Source organism: Panicum hallii, chromosome 4, assembly GCF_002211085.1.
Source record: "Panicum hallii strain FIL2 chromosome 4, PHallii_v3.1, whole genome shotgun sequence".
Taxonomy (NCBI): Eukaryota; Viridiplantae; Streptophyta; class Magnoliopsida; order Poales; family Poaceae; genus Panicum; species Panicum hallii.
This window is the reverse complement of record NC_038045.1, coordinates 44,860,301-44,882,286: the sequence shown is the minus strand read 5'-3', so window position 1 is coordinate 44,882,286 and position 21,986 is coordinate 44,860,301. Positions and strand designations below refer to the sequence as shown.

At 40.4% G+C, this 21,986-nt stretch overlaps 2 protein-coding genes across 5 annotated transcripts; both read left to right on the top strand.

Annotated features, from left to right (window-relative positions):
* The first annotated feature begins 1,348 nt into the window (after positions 1-1,348).
* On the top strand, positions 1,349-10,913 carry LOC112890984 (protein RADIALIS-like 4). Of its 4 annotated transcripts, none has more exons than XM_025957873.1 (6): positions 1,349-1,632; positions 5,314-5,492; positions 6,802-6,953; positions 8,311-8,357; positions 9,219-9,450; positions 10,467-10,913. In XM_025957873.1, the coding sequence occupies exons 2-6, from the start codon at positions 5,473-5,475 to the stop codon at positions 10,469-10,471; spliced, it is 456 nt and encodes a 151-aa protein (XP_025813658.1). In that variant the 5' UTR covers positions 1,349-1,632; positions 5,314-5,472; the 3' UTR covers positions 10,472-10,913. The 4 variants fall into 4 exon arrangements, with proteins under 4 accessions (XP_025813658.1, XP_025813659.1, XP_025813660.1 ...); XM_025957874.1 differs by lacking the exon at positions 1,349-1,632 and adding an exon at positions 2,041-4,200; XM_025957875.1 differs by lacking the exons at positions 1,349-1,632; positions 5,314-5,492; positions 6,802-6,953 and adding an exon at positions 8,078-8,160 and having other exon boundaries at positions 8,267-8,357.
* Positions 10,914-16,948: 6,035 nt separating this feature from the next.
* On the top strand, positions 16,949-19,300 carry LOC112890186 (polygalacturonase At1g48100-like). The gene is made up of 7 exons (XM_025957066.1): positions 16,949-17,230; positions 17,342-17,473; positions 17,699-17,872; positions 17,973-18,014; positions 18,148-18,355; positions 18,432-18,622; positions 18,712-19,300. Exons 1-7 carry the CDS (start codon positions 16,982-16,984, stop codon positions 19,072-19,074), a joined length of 1,359 nt encoding a protein of 452 aa, XP_025812851.1. The 5' UTR covers positions 16,949-16,981; the 3' UTR covers positions 19,075-19,300.
* Positions 19,301-21,986: the final 2,686 nt, after the last annotated feature.

Genomic DNA, 21,986 nt, shown 5'->3' with positions numbered 1-21,986 from the left:
CCGGATACAGGAACTCCAGGTTATGATTTCTTTTTATGTCGTTTATTGATTATTATAGATCTTTTCTTTGCATTATTGTAATATTGGGGTGAAAATTTTGCAGGACCAACTAGAAGAAGAGAGGAGGCTACGTGTGGACTTGGAGGCGAGGATGAGCGCCGAGCGTGAGGCCGAGCGGCTGAGGATGAGCGAGATTCTTGCTTACATGCAGAGCCTTGGCGCCGCAACAGGTGTTGCTCCGCCAGCTTCGTTGTTTTCTCCACCTCGACCACCACCTCCACCTCCTGATCTGTTTTCTACTCCTGTGAGTATAGATAAGTTTTAGTCATGTATGATCGTTATTTTTTTTTGTCTCACATGTAATCTCTTCTACTTTGTGCAAAATCAATCAGCAGCCTCAAATGACCCTCATGTATCTCCAAATCAAAGTAATTAGCCAACTTGGTGATGGTTTCCGAAATTAGTCAATTGATCCTTTGTTGAGAACTTGTTGTAATCAGTGGTTTTGAGAACTGTTTGTGAAGTTTGTGAATTTATCCGTTGAACTCTTGTAAAACTATTTTTCATTGCTTATTAATTTCATCATTAAACTCTTGTAAAACTTGTGGTCGATCAGATTGTTTGATGCATCTGTGTGGCTATTGTGAACTTGTAAACTGTGTGAGAAAGAAAAACAGGCGTTTAAAAAAAACCTTTGCCGAGTGCCTCCGCTCCAGCACTCAGCAAAGAGCATAAAATAAGATTTGCCGAGGGTCTCCTATCCAGCACTCGGCAAAGTGACATAAGATTTGCCAAGCGTCTTTGCACCAGCACTCGGCAAAGTGGATACACTTTGCCGAGTGCTGGACCAGGACACTCGGCAAAGAGTATAATATTTGCCGAGTGTCCCTACACAAGCACTCGGCAAAGAGCGTACTCTTTGCCGAGTGCTTCTCTCAGGTGCTCGGTAAACGTCCGTCACCGTTTCTTCCGCCGTCACGTCTATATTTTTTGCCGAGTGCAGGATAAGGCGCTCGACAAAGTCTTTGCCGAGTGCTCGACAGAAAACACTCGGCAAAGAGGCCTTTGCCGACCCTTTCTTTATTGGTTCCTCTTTGCCGAGTGTAACACTCGGCAAAGTGTTTGCCGAGCGCTTATGTTGTTTTGCCGAGTGTCTCGGACCTCCCGTAGTGAGGCCCTAAGGTTGGACCGGTGCTTAATTTAAGAATGCTAATAATAAGGTTTATTAAGCCTATTTAAGCATTAAGCACAATTTTGCATTGAAGAGATTAACTTTTAATACATATTCTCTTTTTTTTCTGAGAGACTGACGGTCCAGTCTGTGAGGTCCGGGGCTCCGGCCAGGCCCGGCCCGCAGACGCAATTGTCCACGACTCATCGTCTCTTCGCCTTGTCGGTGCGGGGACGCCTGATCGCACGGATGGTCGGGGCAGGGTGAGGCAGCCGGCGCACCGCCGCATCCTTCGCCGCCGCTAGCTGGGATCCTTCAGCGCGCTACGGGCTCCGGAGGTTGCGCGCGGCGTGGCTTCGCGTGCGCGCCCAGGCCGAGGGCATCTGTTCGTGGTGTGTCGTGGAGGAAGAGGAGAGGTTGTACGAGCAGGCCAGTTCGCCCGCGTCGTGCTTGGCTCTGAGGTACATTTTTGCTTCCCGGCCTGGATTACTTTACGTGCTGAATCGCAAAAAGTTGAGCAGTTGGCGACCTGGAACGCGCGCATCCTCTGATTGACCTTTCGGCCAGTCAAAATCTGCTAGTGCCGTATGAATTAAATCAACCGTCTTGCTGTCATCCATACTTGCTCAGAGGCCCCAGTTGTTACTCCCAAATTGGATGGTATTTTTCAGTTAGTGCATTTTGTGGAAGTACTAAGCTTCTTTCCCCTTTATACTTTGTGATGAAAATTTTGTGTAGATTTAGGTTCTCCATCACTCAACACGTACTTTTGATATATCTCAACTCATCTATTTTTGCCTCAATAAGTTGGTGGCTGAAATTGTACTGTGACAGTGCTCCCATCAACACTCTTATCTTTTATAATAAAAACTTGATAATTATCTTCAAAATATATAAAAATAAGCAAAGCTTGCACGGATACTCTAATGTCATGTTGTCTCTACTGTTGCCGTGAGCAAAATATACAACAAGCTGGCCACAGTATATCTTGAAAATCCGTTTCATAATTATATCTTGTTATGTAGCAGTAGGAACAGGAGTCACAGGACTCAAATGGTTCTACAATGAATAATTTAAATCATTCTAACAGGTATGATCTTTTTTACTATTCATGTTGTTGGTTTTATTCTCTTGTAGTTCAAGACGAAGTGTTTCTGTAAGTTTAGTCCTGGCTATATAGCATTTTTTAGCAAATTAAAGTTAGTGTCTAAAAATATAGTTGTAATGAAGGTTTTCTTGTAGTTTTGATTAGTGAAACTCATCTTTGAATGCTTGATACCTATCAATCAATTTTTGGTCTATCTAGAGCATGTTTGTCAGACTCTCAATTCTTTCAGTAATTCAAATGACTTCAGAACCAAGTTGACTAGATTGATTCTATGAACATTATGATTTTAGTCAGTAGAATCTACATTTTGTGATTCTAGTTGTTTTGCTTCTGTCAATTGTGATCTTCCTAGACACCTGCAATCTGATTATTATGATTTTGTGATTCTACATTTTGCGATTTTGATAACCTTGCTCTAGATCTCAATGAGTTGTGGTTAACTGATGAACTGACAATCTTGATGGGTTGACAGTCCCCAACAATTGTTCTCTTCTTTTTCTTGTTATATATTGTAAATCATTCATCAATTAAATAAGATAATAAGTCCCAGAATATATGGCACTGTGGATCAACATTCTCAAATTACCATAGCTTTGTCAAGTCTATAGTCTACTCCCTCTGTTCCAAATTATAGGTCGTTTTGGCATTTATGGTGCATAATTTTTGCTATGTATCTAGAGATAGTGTACATCTAGGTGCATAACAAAAATTATGAACCTAGAAATGCCAAAACAACCTATAATTTGAAACGGAGGAAGTATATGGTACTACTGATATGTCATGTCTGATTATACCATTGCTTTGGCATCATAGATAGAAAAACGAGATATAAACCAGAGGCAGATCAAGATATATTTGCACCCTCTAATGTTTCATGTGTTCAGTAATCAACTTACACTGATGCAATACAATTTTTTTCTTACAATTTTCTATCAAGAATTGATCCATCCAAGGACCTGTCAGGTAATGAGGTAAGCCTATCTTGTTTCTTGTGCCTAGCCGGGGAACAAATACCACAAAGCTAAGGTTTCAATACTATTGTTCTTCAACTAATGACTAGTGGGAGTTCAGATACCATGCCCATTGACTGTCTAAAAACCGTTTGGTATTAGGTATGGTAGTTCCAACACTTATACTAGACTTAGTTTAACAGAATTCCATATCTTGGATCTGTTTCATATTCTGACTATTTAGCTTGTCTGTGGCAGTGTTTACAGATTATATCTTCCATTCTTTCTAAATGTTCTTTATGTTCATAAATTGTACATTAATTTTGACAAAAAATCACTCTTTATTTCTATTTTTTATGTACTTGATTTGCAGTTTCCATTGATACATATTACATACAGCTCATTGCGCAAACTTTAATATTCCACAGAATCAATCTAAGCATGTTCGTACTCTTCTTGTAAACAACAAATTTAATCTGCTGGACAGATGTTCCATGGTCTGGCATTGTTACTACCGGGACTGTTATCATTCTACATGCCAATTTTATGTCCTCAGAAATTGGAACACATTCTGTATGCTGGAGCATCGCAGATGTGAGGTCTTGGTGGTTTTTTATAATATCTTATCCAATCATCATGCTTTTGCTCTTAAGCCACATATTTATAATCAGTCATCTTTCCTGTGGGATTCCCTACTTTTATGCAAGCGCACAACCAACACAGGGCACCAAACGTTTTGATGCTAGATTTTTGATTCTCCACAATGACATCATGATTCCAGGCACTGTACTTATTAATGATATGTATTGCTTAAGGGATAGTAAAACCCGAGAGGCAGGGAGGGGAAGAGGTAAGGGGATGCGGACAGGGATTGAGAGGAGGTGAGCGCATCAGGATATTAGGAAAATCAACATCTACCATTCTCCTCCAAAAGGATTCCAGCACAACTCCCCTTTTCGACTTCCTATCAGGTTTAAGGGCATAGATTCCATTTCAAACTGCTAACAAAATTACTGTATTGTCTTAGTGCTTGGATTGGTATGATTGCTAATTAGGTTCACTTCAATCTCAGTTTTGACCATTCAAACAAGGGAAACAGTCCTTACTGTATCTTTTTGTTAGGCTATCACATATCATTCCAGGCTGATGTGTTGTCTATCTTTCTATTCATCAGTCAACAATAAATTCCTTTTTGATAGATAGATTCAAAGTTTGTTATAACTTTGCCCAACTTGTACAGAAAGAAGATAACTCACGGCATAAAAAAGGCATAAAAAATAAATTGGAAAATCCAGTATCATGACTCATGACTTTGCTTGATTTGGATGTGAGATCCTAAATAAATGGATTCTGCCAATGGATTTAAATTTTGAATATAGTTTCCTGCCATAGAGCTTATTCTGTGATGGTGAAATATCTCTTCCAAGTTGGATGAAAAATCCATGCAAATTGTGAAACAATGTTGACCTATTCAAATCCTCCAACCTCAGGATGGGAAGCACTTTGTAGTGTCTCACGTGGGACTTTCGCATTAGCATGGTATCTGGCCCTTTTTCTGATGTGGCTGTCATAAAGCAACTGATGTACTCCATACTATCAGGTGGCACAGTCTACCTTTGAGATCAACTTGTCATTTATAACAAACGAATCCTTCATTGTTTGAAGGCTTTGTTATCAGAAGCTTCCAATTCTGCAAAGTCCACACAGTGGATTGGGACCATTACATGTTAAAGAAAGTTCCATGGTCTTGATTAGAAACGTGTGGCTAGCTATAGAACATATATTGGTTTGAGGATCAACACAGGACACGTAGACAAGACTGTGATGGAAAAGCAGAGTAGCATATTGGCAAGAGTTCTGAACGCAATTACCAGTGGATTGACTTTAGAGTTTGCTCTAGCTATTGAAGCTCTTCTGTTTTGTTTCATCTCCTATAGTTATTTCTCTTTGGTTAGAAAGACTGTCCAATCCATATGGTACAATCTATATTACAATTTAAATGGCCATCATCTCTTCCTTTCTTATATTTATTTATATTGGTCGTCGGTGGGCTATGTTCACAATTTTTTTGCATAATACCACAGAAGTTGCAATCCTGCATCTTTTTGTACTCGGAAAGACTAAAGCTGGAGCCACTTGAGATGTGGTGAAAGCAAGAAGCATCTTTCGAAAGGAATATCGAACTTTTGGACTGATGCAGTGATGCTGGCTACAGACGATATTCTTTTGTTCACTCCGATCGAATGCAGCTCAGGCTTCAAAGGTAAAGTTAGACTCTTAATGTACAACATTTTATAAATTTGATGAGAAATTTCATATCATTGTCTATCTTTGTGTGGTGATTTTGTTATTGACTGAAACAAGAAATAGTTGAAACATGTTCAAACATAGTCATGACTATTATGTTCTCTGTCAAATCTATTTTGTATATGCATTTTACCTACTGAGGGAATATAAATATACCGTTAATTCCCACGAAAGAAAAAAAAGGAAAGAAAATCAAACATCTGGCCCCTAGTTATCACTGAAAGCATAACATTAAATGCTATTATGGAACTTAGTTTAGTCCAGCTAATCCTTATTATTGATGATAAGAAAATATCAAATATATTTTCTACCCCTAAGTTATTCAAAGTCAAGGTTAAATTTTCTAAAAGAGAAATATGAGTCCATACTTTCTATTTTACCAAGGGATCCTCATATAATAAAAACGTAAACCAAGATAATAAAATATTACTCTATGTCAAAAAACATTGACACCTATAGAATTGTGTCGGGCCAATGCTCTAGTTTAATAAAATATATTAGACCATATATTTCTGGAATGGTCTGGGCCTGCTTCAGATTGAAAAGTGTCTCCTACTGTGGTTTATTCCTACTAACCAAATATATGATATTGCAGTTAGCAGATGTGAGTTGGGTTTTTTATCCAGTGCTAGGATAATATTGAGAACAACATTGATTCTCACTGAGTAGTCAATAGATTTCAGCTTATCCACTTGGATTTTAGAGAATTAAGATAAAAGCTGTTGGGAATTACAAGATAATGTATCAAGTTTGCTTATAGTTTCATTATATCAGACATTTTTGGTATTTGTGTGTTTGTCTATTCCCTGGAATTTTCTTTTGGCCCCTCTTGCATTTATTCCATGTATTCATTTGTACATTATTCATGAAAAAAGAAGGCAATTTCTGAACTGAGTCGTAAAATCTCATTGTGTTAGAACTTAATTTGGTCAGGTTACAGCATTGTTAGGAGAATTTAGGAGGCACATCGGATCCACCATTTTTGGAAAATCATGCAATTATTCTCACGAAATCTACTTGACCATGAAAGTCTTAATTACGAGTGCATGTGAGGATGCTAGATATTCTCAACTTGACCCATTTCACTTTCACTTCATACGGAATCCTTCTTTCTTAGTCTAAGCAAATAAATGAGTAAAGCATGTTTGGATATGTCCAGTGAACATGACCATATCTGAACCAGTCTGTGACTATCCACCTGCAATAATTGTTATTATGTTACACCAAAAAAGGTATTTTTGTTGATATTAGCACATGTTATACAGATGTTTTGCACCTCCTCGAACATATGAAAGACATTTGAAGGAATTGGTCAATGAGGGTCATCAAAGGATTATTTTCTCCTTGATGTCGGGAATAGGGAGCTCAATTAATACAAGGCGTGTGATGGCTTGGTTGCATAGAAGCAACAATTTTGGTAAGTTAATGTGTGTCCTCTCGGTTAAAGTATTTGTTTAATCTTGCAACAGAATTTTTTAGGAGTGTAGAAGAAATGTCAGATTTGATGTTTTGAATACCTGGTACCGAATTTGATCTACAATATTATTTTGCTTGATGAGTAACAGCAGTACTGTAATGGTGGCTAGGAGAATACATATGAAAATCCCCATCTAAAGATTTGGAAGTTCAATATTCTTGTCGCTAAGGAGACATAGGAATCAGGAACCACCTCACTACTGTTTCTGTAGGCCCTAGCCCAATTGCTTCTAGCTTGTTCCTTCAAAATATCAGGGATAAATGGTGGCCATTATGTGAAAGTTAGATCAAACTGGTTGCTGCCCTGAATTATGATCCTCTTTTACATAATTAATTTTTTAAAGAGAATACTCTGGTATGTTGATAGTAAATCAAGAAGTTGGTGGTAATGCTTACAAAATTGGACAGTCTGAGCACATAGATTTTGTTATTCTTGTCGGTATTAATTATATATAACTGTCCTATGTGACAGTACAAAAAATGAAGAATATAAACCCCTATACTTTTGGTCTTGTTGGTTCTAGATTTGGATCAAATCTACCTTTCCCACTTGAGTGCACATCTGACCCAATTAACAATTTGTGATCTGAAGCAAAACCTGTGCACCATAACAGTTCCATGTTGGATCTATTAGAAATATAGTTTCTAAAAATGGAACTACATTAGCTGTGCCTCCAATTTGTCTGCCACTCCAATAGGAACAGACAAATCTTCTCTGGGATGATATGGATTTTGTGCATCACTTGTCTATCAACTGGATTCATAAGCCCTCATGGGTTGAGAAAGCTGTGTATTAATATATTGAAGGTGAGGCGAACCTTGTCTCTTATCTCTTCTGACAAAAAGGAGTCAATGTTTCTTTCCCTACATCCTAGATTAGAGATGGCTAATAATGCTTAATTTTCTATTAATTAATTCCTTGGCTGGATGTTTTTTGCCCTTTGTCATTACAGTTAAACTGATTAAAATGTTAGGTGAAGCTAATAGGGACGTTTTGAATAAATATGAAAAAAAATAGAAAGGCAATGAAGATAACTTTTGTCCATCTGCGATGTGATGCAGAAAGAATCTGCAAACGTTATGCTATTGCGAGTAAAGTCAGGGGAATACTACCAACGTTATGCAGCATGCATACACTGGCTCAGAAGGTAGGATGAATGTCAGCACAGTACAACTAGCTAGCTGCATAGCGTTCTAGCTACCTTAGAGGTGCACTAATTAGCACTGTGATTCCCAAAATGGTCCTGCTTTTAGGCACCAGAATCATCGTACAGATAATTCGTTGTGTTGTGCTGCAGCTGATGGTGCAGATTGTGCCGCATGTCACCAACGGCTTTCTATCAGTGTACGTGAAAATGCCAATTGCAGCTTTTGGTTATTCCAAGCATTCTTCAATGCGTGTTGGTGATATCACTTGGGACATGGATCTCAGCTTAAGGGCAAAGAAATGCTTGCTAGTACTAGGAGGGCTGTTTTATTTTGCATTCTTCACGTAGTATGTTTAGGCTTATTTAGCCTATGAGAAATACTAGATCTTAGTAGCTCCCTAACTTGATGACCAGAGTGAAACCTAGAGAGGTAGTTTCCCATTTCGGTAAAGTTCAAATAGCTTTTTTAGGTATATTTAGCCAACGTTAAGCATTTATAACATAATAATAATTACTAGCTCCCTTAAGGGTTGAACGATCTTGTAAAGCACTTTACTGTTTCTGCATTGTTCTTCTAGTGTTTTAGGTATGTTTGGCCTATGCCCTATGGTAATTACCAATTATAGTAGTTACTAGCGAGACGAAGCCCTGCCAATGAGAAGAGGAACAAAATGGTCTCTAGGAAAATAGGGGAGACAAAAGGAGATTAAAGGGGCCTCCCCTCCCCCATCTGCCCTCAGGTGTCACTGATTCTTCCCTACAGGCTCATCCAAAGTAACTACCTCTATATTTCTTCTTGTGGCTCCTATGAAAACCTATCATATTTATCCTACTACTAACACCTCCATGCTATCCCCCACAATTCCCAAGCATTATTCCCCAACTAGCTTCTGCACCCCCTATATAAGCTGCACCATTGCTGCTCACTCTTCTTGCATACAAACACAAGCTAGAGTGATCTTATAGCTGCAGTAGTAATAGTTGTAGCCCTTAGCCTTGTTCTTGAACATTTTCTTGAGAGAAATCTAACCATGAGTTCATCATGGACGACAAGGCAGAATAAGGTGTTTGAGGAGGCGCTGGCGATGTATGACAAAGACACGCCAGACCGCTGGCAGAAAGTGGCACAGGCAGTGGGCGGGGGAAAGACGGTCGATGATGTGAAGATGCAATACAAGGAGCTGACTAAAGACGTCAAGGAAATGGACACCGCAGGCCTCCAGAATTTTCAGTATGGCAGCAGCAGCAACACATCCATGGGTGGCAGCAGCAGCAACGGGCAGCTGAGAGGTAGAAAACCAGTCTATATCCCCTCACCACTCAGTTAAATACTGTTCCATCCATGCAAACATCATCGAATAGTGACAACCCTCTATTGCATACCATGCTAGTCATGTGGTGTGTGGATGCTTTCTGTTTGGCTTTCCGGGTGCTGTCACTTGCCGTGGAAGCTTTTGCTTCTTATGCTATTCCTATTATATTTTTTTTTATCTTTATATGAAGTTTGTTTTGCTCTCTAAACATGTATGTTTGTTTCCTTTTTCTTTAGTCTACTGTGTATGCGTGTGTAATATACATGGTTGGAAATATGTAGCTAAAGTGATTTTCTACAATTTTATTTTTTGCTTTTTGGCACGTACTTCACCTTTCTTGAGAAACTGTGGAGGCTGAGTAGTTTCACCAATCGATTCCAAGTTATGGCTGATCACTGCATGAGAACATGGCCAGTTTCTTTACTTCCGCAAAGAACAGTATAGATGTTTTACGTCCATCTCACTTAAAAGTATGAAGTGCCGTCAACCACACAATCAATAGTTGTACATAGTAGTGTTGTTGAAAACATTCGCCTTTGTATGTGAACATATGCTTTTTCCTTTTCAGTCTTATAGGCAGTTGGTGCACTTTAAACATGCAGAATCTTTTAGTAGGACCCAGCAATATCACGCCTGGCAGTTTAACCTTTTATGTTTCCTGAGAAGCTTTCTTAACACTAATACGTTAAGCAGCTCCTTCAGGACCTTAGGGATAAAAGCCCTTTCGCTTTTCGCTTTTCGCTTCTCCCTAGAACCTTCTATTATTGCCAATAAACATCTTCATAGGACAGAGCCTTTTCTTTCTGTCGGGACATCTCCGTTCCTCCAAAGAGAGTATCTGAACTTCCTATAGTTTTCGGCCGCTCCTTCGCCTCAGTAGGCATACATATGGGTTCAACAACTGGGTGGTGCTGGTTTCGAAATTTGCGACCCCCGCATTTCTATTTCATTTCTAATAACGCGCGACTCATGATTTTCTTCTCGATCTTGCAGGCTGAAGTACCCCAAGCTCCAGTGGTAATAATGCAAGTATGCAGTTTCCAGCTTGCAAAGCTACCCTAAATGCACTATGATCTACATGATGATTGTGAAGGTGGTCCTCTTGCCTGCCCCAGCTATACTAAAGCTTGCTCCTACCCATCTCAAGTCGGAGACATAATCGAGTTGCGCTTCGGAATTGTACCTTTCGTATTTTGTATCCATGTTTACGTGTGTGTCTTCGTGTGCTTGTTTGTTGTGTCCCGCCACGAGCACTGTCCACCTAGCTAGCTCTATGTAGCGGCAGCTAGCGGCAGTGGTGCTGCCGGGAGGTATCGGATTGGACGTTTGCATGTTTGGTGTGGTGTGTCCCGTGGTAGCCTTATCTGCCCCCGTTTCGCCGGATTGTGGTATTGAAGTTCAAGTCTATGGACCACTCATTACAGGTGCCGACTCTTGGTCTCTGAATTCTGATTCATCATTGCTGTACACGATTGCTCCACATTCTTCCTGTCTGGGGGCTCTGTCCGCAAGATTTCAAGTGTAGATTCGATTAACGAGGAAACATGGAAAGAAGGCATGTTTTGCAGAACGAAATTTATACCACTATCCGTCATGAATTTCCTAGTTCATAGCGTCGATTTAGTTTGGGCTCCTGATTTTATTATTTTCGTCCCTATTGTTATGAACAACTTGCCAGGTGCAAACTTCAGCAGCGAACATGGCCTCAGTCCAGCATGTGCTTCATCTATAATCAACTCTGTCGACAGTTCTCTTCAAAAGAAAAAAGAAAACTCTGTCGACAGCCTCTTTTTCCAAGCACCACTAGAATGAAAGCCTGTTGCGCAAGTTGATATTCCTGTACAATAAAGTGCATAAAGCGTAGAAATGCTGCCAGCAATTTGAGGAAATTACTTTTGCAACCATTAGAGATTTATGACGGCAGTCCAGGGGGATAACAGGGCATCAATTTTTTTTTGGAAATATAACAGGGCATCAATTGAGAACTGGGCTGGACCAGGTGGTCGCACACCCAGTAGAGTGCGGGGTGGACCGGCTAGGTTCCAACCCTGGTCCTTGCGCCATGTTTCTCGGGGTCGTAGGAGGCTAATCTACCTTTGGCATCTATATAACAGGGCATCGATTTGGGGTGGGTCTGTTTGAACTTTGAATAATCTGTGCTATAGATTAAGCTTTAATAAAGTCATGTTTGATCCATCGTGAATTTGTGAGAATCCCATCCTCTTCTCTTACTTCTTTTAAATTTTGAACGGAGAGAGAGGACATTTGCAGTGCACATTATTGTACTAGTAAAATACTAGCAGCATTGGGTACTGGTAGTATTGGGCATTCAACGGTCCAGATGGGTTAGTGCCACTGGTGTCTCCCACCACTAGTATTAGTAGTATTTAGAAGTAGTATAACTTGGGCAAGTAATTTTTTTTGGGGGTAAAGCTGAGGTAACAAGAACAAATACAAAGGTAACAAGAACAGAATGGCAACCCACGTTACGAAAATGCTAACCTAACCACAAAGTGCAACGGTTGTAAATTTTTCATTCTAAAAAATTACTAAAATACCTACTAAATTACTTTTAGTATGTGTCGTGAAAGTCTTCTCAGAGATCAAAATTGATACAAAGGTGGTACACTGTTATGCTAAGCGCAAAACTGAAGGCTCAGAAATGCCAAGTGTTCATCAAGTTAAGGCATCCTCTCCAATGTTCTGTCGCTGTGTGTGACCTACTTAGTACTTGCGGGCCTTATTAGTTTTTTTTATTCCGAGAGGTACATGCCTTATTATTTCCTTCTCTACGTTTCGAGGAAGCCCAAGTACACAGGCCCATTTGAGGTTTCTAGAGGCAGAACATGATGAGAACCTGTGATTTTGGGCTATTAGGCTTTTTTTTGTTTTCATTTCCATCAGTGAGTTTTGCGATGTAATTTTTAATTTAATATCACTATATGGTTTAAGTCTATTTTGTCAAATTAACTTATTGGATCTTGTTCTGCATTGTTGAATCTGTTTGTAATACAGTTACAATTAGTTTGTATTGGATTTACACTTAGGTTATACTAGGGGTTATAACTTCTTTGTATGTAAACTTGTGGTGGCGTTTTTACGGAATATTTTCATAATAAAAATGGCAAACTAATTAGAAAATCTGGTTGCAAATCCAATGTCAAAATATCCATGAGTAAGCATTCAGAAACCACCAAAGTGCCCTCTAAAAACTGCATTCTCTTTATTGTTTTCTTACATGATCAGGAATCAGAAGAGTTCTTGTGATCTAGGGTTTGGTTCATTCTACGCTTTTTGAGGAATAATCGAGATATATAGTTCTTTTACAATTTTCCTCATACTAGATTTTTCATCCTAGTTTACTTTATCTCTTTTAATAAAGGTACTACTTTGTGTTCGCGCTTTGGGTGTGATGCCATTTTCTTGGCTGAAATTTACTCAGCAAAAGGGAAATCAGAATGGATCAAGCACCTTGTCAAACTGAAGTAGGAGAATTGTAGTCCTGGGTGAGGCTCAGGAGACACCTTGTCTGTTGGTACTTGGTACATGAGTTCAGCTCATATATATACATGAAATGGGAGCATTATATTACTGTGACACCTTAACTACATACTTTCACCCATTGAATAACCCTTTGGTGGTGTTTGGATGACGATTGGCGGATTGGGTTTGGGATATGAATATAAATGAGCTTGGTTTGGGTTAATGATAAGAAAAGTTTAGACCTTTTTCCACATTTGGATACATTGGGCCAATGATTGGGATAAAAAAATTTCTAACCAAAATACCCCAGTAAAATTTATAGGTTTCTTCTTTATTAGCGTCTTGTCACAATGTTAATTTCAATTGACTATCGAACCACAATATTCCTTTATTCATTTGACCTGGTAACAGAAACATGTGTCCTTCCATATCACCATGGTTGAAGAATGCAGAAACAATCAAAAAATAATATAAAAAAGAAAAAAAAAAGTAGCAAAGCAACTAGACGCGAACAGATCCAACCAGCAGATGAAAAAGCTTACTCCAGCAGCTTGCATCGACCCAATGTTGGTGGAGCCACGGAGGGGAGAAAACGGAGGCGGTGATCCAATCAATGAAATATGGAACCGTGCGGCTTGCCATCGACGACAACCAAAGGTGAATTCACCTAACCGGCAAGAAGGGTGGCTGGCATGCAGAGAATTTGTTTGCTGCAGAAGGTGAGCGCTGCTACATATGGGTACGTAGCTGAAGGCCATGGACTTGTGGTAGAACCATGGAACACAGAAGGCCGCTTATCACGATGATTCCTAGTCCAAACCCATCTTGCTTGGTGTTTCGATCGATGGGATATAACTCTCTCATTTCTCTTTCCCACAAACATACATGTCTTCAAGCCTATCCCCCATACATCAAATCCCTATCCCACCTCCCATTTCCCCAAATCCGAACGCCACCTTGTATAAACAAATTTCAGCCCCACATAACATCTTATTGCTAAGTAGATATATGTTGAGAAATTTTACTGCAAACGTGCATAGCAATCAATCGAGTGATAAATGGTTTGGGCTCAACTAGCATAAGCTTCACATGGAAAATTTTTCTAGGGTCCCGACGTCGGGTACTTGCATGCAACAGGTGATCAATCAAGTGGGATGCTGTCCAAGAACAAAAATATTATGGTCCACGTGGTCATTGGAAAACCACCCACCATTTCATCTTCTCTAATAGAATTGCTACTTCACACTAAGAACCGTTACAGTCCGGTTGTTCTTTCGCACATGTTTGTTCATTTTGCCATATACATTTTGCTACAGTGCAATAATTCTTTTCAAAATGCCAAATATATAAAGCTATTTTTTCGCATGCGTGTATGGTGTGTTTCAGGTATATAATTTTTTTGATCAACTTGAATTCCATTTTAATTTTTTTTTGTATTTCAATTGAATATGTAACACTTTTCTTCTATTCAATTTTATTCAAAACCTAGAGCGTTTTTTCTTTTGAGAAAATTCTCTATTTGACACTAATAAAGTTTATGGTTTCTTATTTAACATTAAAAATTTTCAACTTCTCTATTTGACACTGAGTTGAACTTTCATTCCCTATCCGACACTTTCATCAATTCCATCAGTTATCCCACATGAACAGTAACTCATGGACTTTCTCCTCTCTTTTCTTAGCTAAAACAACTATCAAATAACCTTCAAAATCTATGAAACCTTTTGTAGGGATACAACAAATGGAGGTGAACCCATTTTGCACAAAAACACATATGCATCATTTAAAATCTTAAAACTAAAATTCACTAAAATAGGCTACAATTGAAGATTATCTAAATTTTTAGGGCACAACATTACTTTCCAAAAATTATAAAAATATACATAATAATCCTATCATGGCATAAAATAATTTGTAAGGTTTCTCAATCATGAGTTACTTAGAGAATCTTGAAGTTATTTCAAAATTTTATTTTTGTGAAACAACTTTAAATTTGTTTTTGTTAAGAAGTTTAGATTTTCTTTGTAACTTATGACATAAAGTATTTTTATAAATTATATTATCCCGCTACAGGAATATTAGATATTTTGCATAATTCTTGTAGTATTTTTGCACCCTAAAAATTCGGATAATTTTCAAAAGTAGCATAATTTGGTGAAGTTTAGTTTTATGATCTTAAATGCTACATATGTGTTTTTATACAAAATAGGTTCATCTCCATCCGTCGTATCTTTACAAAAAGTTTCATGAATTTTAGAGGTGATTTGATAGTTACTTTAGGCAAGAAAAGAGAGGAGAAAGTCCATGAGTTATTATTCAAATAGGGAATGAAAGTTTAACTTGGTGTCAAATAGGGAAATTAAAAATTTTCAGTGTCTAATAAGGAATTCTCAATTTTACTGGTGTCAAATAGGGAATTTTCTATTTTCCTTTTCTCCTGAACCTAGAACATTTATTTCTTCTAGATTCAAAAACTAATAATTGTTACACTTCGTAAAAATATTTTTTGAGAAAATGTAAATCATACATACTCAAGCGTGATTTTGTTCAAAAATATATAATAACACCTGGATCTAATTTGATCCTCGGTTTTGTGAACTATGACATTTTATTACATAATTATTTCATTAATTTTTTCACATGCATGCAACAGCTCAACAAGCTCAAGAGCACCGGACAAGAACGCCAGGAGTTCCGGTGTTGTGGTTTCGTTGGCTTCGGTACAACTGTACAAGTGATCTTCCTCTGATGGAACATGGCACGATGGTTGAGAACCAAATACTTGTTCGAGTATCCACACCTATGGACCTCGGATATGGGGCCAAAAAGATAGTTTCTTTCTCTTTCTTTCTTTTTTCTGAAAGTATTGGAGCCAACCAAAGTCTAATGAGAATGGTATTTTGATGAATCATCATCAGCACGTGATCCTTCCTACGTATGATGCATCAGCAATAACTACGTTATCAAAAGTTAAACTTACAAGATCAAGGCAATGGACGAAAGAAAGAGAATCCATACACAAGTTCAGTGAACAACTGCACGATCGTGCAGACCATTTTCTTTTTTGCTGAGTTCTGGTTATTGAGTGGAAGTGTCAGGTACTTACTATGCAAGTAATTTAGTAAGACATGGAGGGACTCCTCACCTTTGAGGCCGGTGTTAAGCTTTGGTTTGATTTGGCAAGTTGGCAAAGCTGTGTTGACAAATGCCAATTGCATTGGTGGACGCAAACTAAACGGGTGTTACGTGCCCGTGAACCGTTTGCAGCCATAGAGGGGTCTGGCTCACTTACCATAGTCTATGTGTTTGTCGCACTTGATTTTTTTTTTAACATCGCCTCAGTCTCACCTGAGTCTGTTAGGTGTCCTAGTTTTCACACTGTTTATTTTGGCCCATTCAATTGCACACAAGTGAGGCTAAGCCAAATCCAACAGTGTGATCGTCAGAGAATTGTTAGATGGCCAGGAAGGTCATGTAAACCCCTGCGATCGGGTTACAATACAAGAAACAAGAAGGCCTGGCTCGTTTTAGGTCCTGCTAATTAAGCTCGATTGGTATTGATCACACGCACTTCTTTCCTAATCTTCTATCAATTAAGCAAGGTCACGAGCCACTGAGCTTTCAGCTGAATTCTAGGTCCACAATCAAACTAATCGATCCACTGACATACATGGCTTGGAAACTTCTAATACCATTACATTTTTTTCTGACAAAAACTAGTTTCGAAAGATACTATCAAATCTTTGTCGGGAAAATAAAAAAAGCCATCAAATCTAATCAAATGGAAACCATTTGAGGACGAGACGCAAGGTCAGATGATCGATCAGGACGGTGCATCGCCCCTGCTCGACAAAGGAATTCCTTGCAATCAACGCCCATTTCCTGTGACGATGACAAGATCCATCCAGCGTGTAGATCATCAGTACATATACACTACCATTCAGATGAGATCCACCACTACCGTACCATGCATTTGCGTCCGTGGTGGTAACCTAAGCGATCGAAGTGCCTTTACCACGCAGGACATGATCAAGGAGATGAAGCGGCGGAGCACCACAAACGCCTCCTGTGCCAATGCCACCTTCGTCCACCTCGCCCTGCTTCTACTCGTCGCTGCCTCCCCGTCCTTCCTCCAACATTGCCTCGCGAGGAGAGAATCCCATCATCGGCCACCGCCAGCTCCGGTCATGCCGCCGCCGCCGCCACCGTCGGCGGCGACCTTCAGCGTGCTGGACTACGGCGCCGCGGGCGATGGCGCCACGGACGACACCAAGGCAAGCGCCGACAAGCTGCATTCGATTAATTAACCTCTGATGGGTTGTCTAGAATGGGAAATGTTGTTTTCATCTGTACGTGCTGAGGCCCCTGCTTCTCTGCATATGCAGGCGTTCGCCGACGCCTGGTCGGCGGCGTGCGCCGGTGGCGCGCCGACGGTGCTGGTGCCGGCGAGCTACGTGTTCCTCGTCGGCCCCATCACGTTCACGGGCGACTCTTGCGAGCCCAACATGGTCTTTCAGGTGATTGCTTGATGATTGTTGGTCATCACAGGAGACCGGTGGTTAGCATAACACCGACAATTTGCCAAAAGTTTGTATTTTATTTAATCTACACAAGAGCCAAACATTCCCTTAATGTCAGTAATGTCATAGGCTGCCCGTGGTTACGGAAAAGTTCCATAGACTGAAGCTATCATGCGAGTTATCTGACGAACATGGCCTGGATGTGTGCATTTTTCTTTTCAGGTGGACGGCACAATTCTCGCCCACACAGGCTCAACTGCATGGCGCTCCGGGGTTTTGACGCAGTGGCTGGAGTTCAAGAACGTCCGGGGGCTCACCATCCAAGGTCGCGGCACCGTCGACGGCCAGGGCAGCCACTGGTGGAGCGGCGGTTCTGTCGCCGGCGACGCCGAGATGGTAGGTACCTGAAGAAAAACCGTTTGACCATCCATTGCACACATGCTGAACTTTCTGATCGAAGTGCATTGCGTTGGTTTCCTGTCGTTGGCTTCTGCAGGAGCTGGACTCTGATCGTGCCGAAACAAGCAACAGACCTACAGTAAGTTGGTTAAAATGATTTCTTGTTAGTTAAAATCAGTTGGTTAAGATGATTTCTTGTTAGTAACTGTGACGTGTTCCTTTCAAAAAAAGTAATTGTGACGCGTTGGAGACTAATGGCGTGCTGCTGGTAGGCTGTGAAGGTGTTCCAGGGCGCCAGCGTCACCGTGGCGGGGATAACGATCAGGAACAGCCCCAGGTTCCACCTCACCTTCGACACCTGCCGTGCCGTCGAGGTGCACGACGTCACCGTGTCGTCGCCCGGCGACAGCCCCAACACCGACGGCATCCACCTCGCCGGCTCCGTCGGCGTCTCCATCCACCACTCCACCATCGCCTGCGGTAAGTCTGGTTCTGCGAACGCCTCCCATGACGATTTGCAGGTGAAACAAAGGAGCTTCAATCTTGGGATTTGCAGGTGACGACTGCATCTCCATACAGGACGGCTGCTCCGACGTGTTCATCCGCAGCGTGCACTGCGGGCCGGGCCACGGCATCAGCATCGGCGGGCTCGGGAAGGGCGGCGCATCGGCGGCCGTCTCCGACGTCACCGTGCAGGACGTCACGCTGAAGCAGACGATGACTGGCGTCCGGATCAAGACCTGGCAGGTAAACGAAACAGCAATCGCCTCTGCAGCAAAACCTCAATGCCCACGAGGCCTAACAACTAATTAACAAGGCGACCTCCGGCGAAGCAGGGTGGGTCGGGGTCGGTCAGGAACGTGCGCTTCTCCGGCGTGCGGGTGTCGGCCGTGAAGACGCCGGTGGTGATCGACCAGTACTACTGCGACCACACGACGTGCGCCAACCAGACGTCGGCGGTGGCCGTGGCGGGCGTGGCGTACCAGGGCGTCGCGGGCACGTACACCGAGCGGCCGGTGTACCTGGCGTGCAGCGACGCCGCACCGTGCTCGGGGGTCCACCTCGCCGACTTCCAGCTCGCGCCGGTGGAGGACGGCGGCGGCGACCACCCCCACGGGCCCTTCTGCTGGAAGGCGTACGGCGACCAAGTGAAGCCCGTTGAGCCGCCGGTTGACTGCCTACTGGCCGGAGCTCCATGAACGACTGGCAGTCCTCACGGTTTGACATTTAGAAATGGACACAATGGTATAGAAAATGCGTTTTGATTGTGTTCAAAAGTGCGATCGCCGCGAGTAATCGTTTAGGCAAGCTAGTATTTAAAATATGACGACAGATTTATGTTTAAGGTTGGTCATGGATAGGAAATCTGCTCGCGATGTAACATATCTATTTTATTTTTAAAGGATGGTTAACCTCTGTATCTTACAGCCGATTAGACCAATAAAAAAGTCTACATAATCCCCAACTATTTATGGTGAACTACTTCAACTTTAAAACTATAAAACCAGATATTTTACGCTCTGAACTTTCTAAAACCGTTCAAATAACCCCCAAGTGGTTTTGCTACAGTGGCGCGGTTTTGTCTTTTTGTTTTTTATTTATTTCCGCTGAATCTTTAAAAAATCATATTAAATCACAGAAAAATTGTAAAATAGAAACTCCAATTTTGTTGGACTCCACATGAGTAGATATATGCAGTGAACATATAATATGGTATTCTTTAGTATAAAATTTTTGCTGTAATTTTAGATCTATGCTTTTCTATAATAATTCATAATTGCAGCTTCTATAATATAATTGTGGTGAAATTTTTATGGTGGAAAAATTATTGTATGCTTGAACTGTAGGAAAAATTTCATACTCATTGGATCATGTATAACTTAATTATATATTTATTTAAGTTTATACTTGTTAAATCCATGCTCCGAATCTATGCTTTATCTATAACTAAGTTATACATGATCCAATGAGTATAATTTTTTTACTACAGTTCAAATATATAATAATTTACCAACCATAAAAACTTTACCATAATTGGACCATAGAAGCTGCAGCTATGAATTATTTCAATTAATTATAAAAAAATATAGATCTAAAGTTATAGCAAAAATTTGTACTAAAGCATGCCATATTATATCTTCACTGTTTAGATCAACTCATGTGGAGTCAAAAAAAATTAAATTTTCTATTTTTTAATTTTTCTATGATTTATTATAATTTTTTAAAGATTAAACTGAAATAAGTAAAAAAGAAAAAGACAAACCGTGTCAAAGCTACTGTCCAAAACCACTTGGGGGTTATTTGACTGGTTTTAAAAAATTTAAAGGGTAGAATATCCGATTTTATAATTTAATGTGAAGTAGTCCATCATGAATAATTGAGGGTTATATAGACTTTTCTATCATTATAAGATCTTCCATGGTGCGGCGCCGGTGCCCAAAAGAAAAAGAGCTCTACTGCACGAAATGGGCATGGCTCTTGTTGGGCTGCGGTGGCAGGCATCATTTCTGGGTCCCACAGCTCAAGTAAAAGCAGATAAACAATGAAGCAATGTGATGCACACGGAGAGTAGAGGGACCGCGAATCTTCATTTTTGTCGTATGTTTAACCACTCGGCATCCATGCCTGTACTTGCATCGCTCCTATTTTTCTTATCTTTGACATCAGTCTAGCATCAGTAGTTGTAGTTTGCGAAGTGAAGCCCAAATGCTCTCTCCATTCGGTGCTTCAGTTTAAGCTAACACTGTGGAGGGCCTAACCCACCAATCTTTCATCAGAAATGCCATTCAACATTTTCTTACACTTGATTTCAAAAATATGGAAACTACCCATCAACAAATCGGATAGGCCAATTTAACATTTAAAGGGGTCACGTATACAAGTACGGCTTGATCCCCCTTCACCACCGTGTTGCTCCTCGCCTGATGCATTTTAACATATTCTTACAACTAATTCAACAATTAGTGTATTCCAACTCAACATTTCGGATAGGCTAATTCAATATTTTGCAGTGATCAGGAATGCATGCTGGATAGCTTTGGGGATCAGGTATGTATCTACTTCCTCATCTTATTATAGTTGTCCATCTACTATAGAGCATATCTCGAACTCATCTTATTGTGGTAAATATATGTTCGCAAGACCATGTTAAAATTCCTTGGTCCAACGGCCTGTCAGGCGCGTGTCATGTTTAAAATTTGACTAAAACTCCTGATATGGGCTGTCACCGCACCTTTCCCGAGCTCACCAAGTTACACTACTACAAAAAAAGGCCAGGAGTACCATGTTAAATAGATCCTTAGTAGTGGTTCTGCAACCGGTACTATACAACCGAGACTAAAATTCTTGGACGTGAGTGCCGTTGCATGGCCTGTGCTAAAATGTGTCTTTAGGACTTGTTGAAAAGCCTGTTCTCTTTAGGACTTGTTGAAAAGCCTGTTCTCTAGTAGCGGCGGTATATTTCGTAGTGTTAGACCCTTTTATTTGTTCTATATCATCCTGAGGCATCGAGGCGAGGTATTCTGGATCTAGTCATCAAAATCATTTTGGAAGTGAAGTCTCCATTATATTATGCATATGCACTTTATATAATACAAGACTCAACATGTAAAAATGTGCAGCTGCAGTTTGTTCATTCTGCTACTGCCATGCATTATTTTCTCCAAATTGGAAAAAGCCTAGTAAGTTATCTTACAAATGTCCTATATGAGAAAATATTATAAATTAGGTTTTTATGGTACATTTTAATTCCAAAATATACTAAGTAAATTATGATGTTGTTTAGTGATCTTGTGATAGAAATGGATGTGTGGTGTTTATATGTTTAAAGTACTACTAAACGCAAACAATGGAAAGAATCAGAGAAAGTTAAGGATTTACCTAGAGGCGGGGCTAGTGGTGAAGGCACCGTATGTACCTTTTCCACGACTGGACATGGTCTGGCAAAGTACTAGTGTAGGAGCGCACCACCAAGAAGTAGTCAAACAAAGAAGCGAGCAGTCGCGCCTTGTTGCAGTACTCCAAAAAAACCAGATCGCCAGTTCAGGAGCGGGGTGCATCTCTTATATAGGGCCTAGGGGCACACGAGGAAGAGGGGAGGATGAACCTGCAC

Bases quoted from the DNA above. Each gene is read 5' to 3' on its own strand.
- LOC112890984 (XM_025957873.1), top strand. From the start codon at position 5,473: ATGCAGCTCAGGCTTCAAAG. The intron at 5,493-6,801 runs GTAAAGTTAGAC...CATGTTATACAG, and splicing joins ATGCAGCTCAGGCTTCAAAG to ATGTTTTGCACCTCCTCGAA. The intron at 6,954-8,310 runs GTAAGTTAATGT...GTTGTGCTGCAG, and splicing joins GCATAGAAGCAACAATTTTG to CTGATGGTGCAGATTGTGCC.
- LOC112890186 (XM_025957066.1), top strand. From the start codon at position 16,982: ATGATCAAGGAGATGAAGCGGCGGAGCACCACAAACGCCTCCTGTGCC. The intron at 17,231-17,341 runs GCAAGCGCCGAC...CTGCATATGCAG, and splicing joins GCGCCACGGACGACACCAAG to GCGTTCGCCGACGCCTGGTC. The intron at 17,474-17,698 runs GTGATTGCTTGA...TTTTCTTTTCAG, and splicing joins AGCCCAACATGGTCTTTCAG to GTGGACGGCACAATTCTCGC.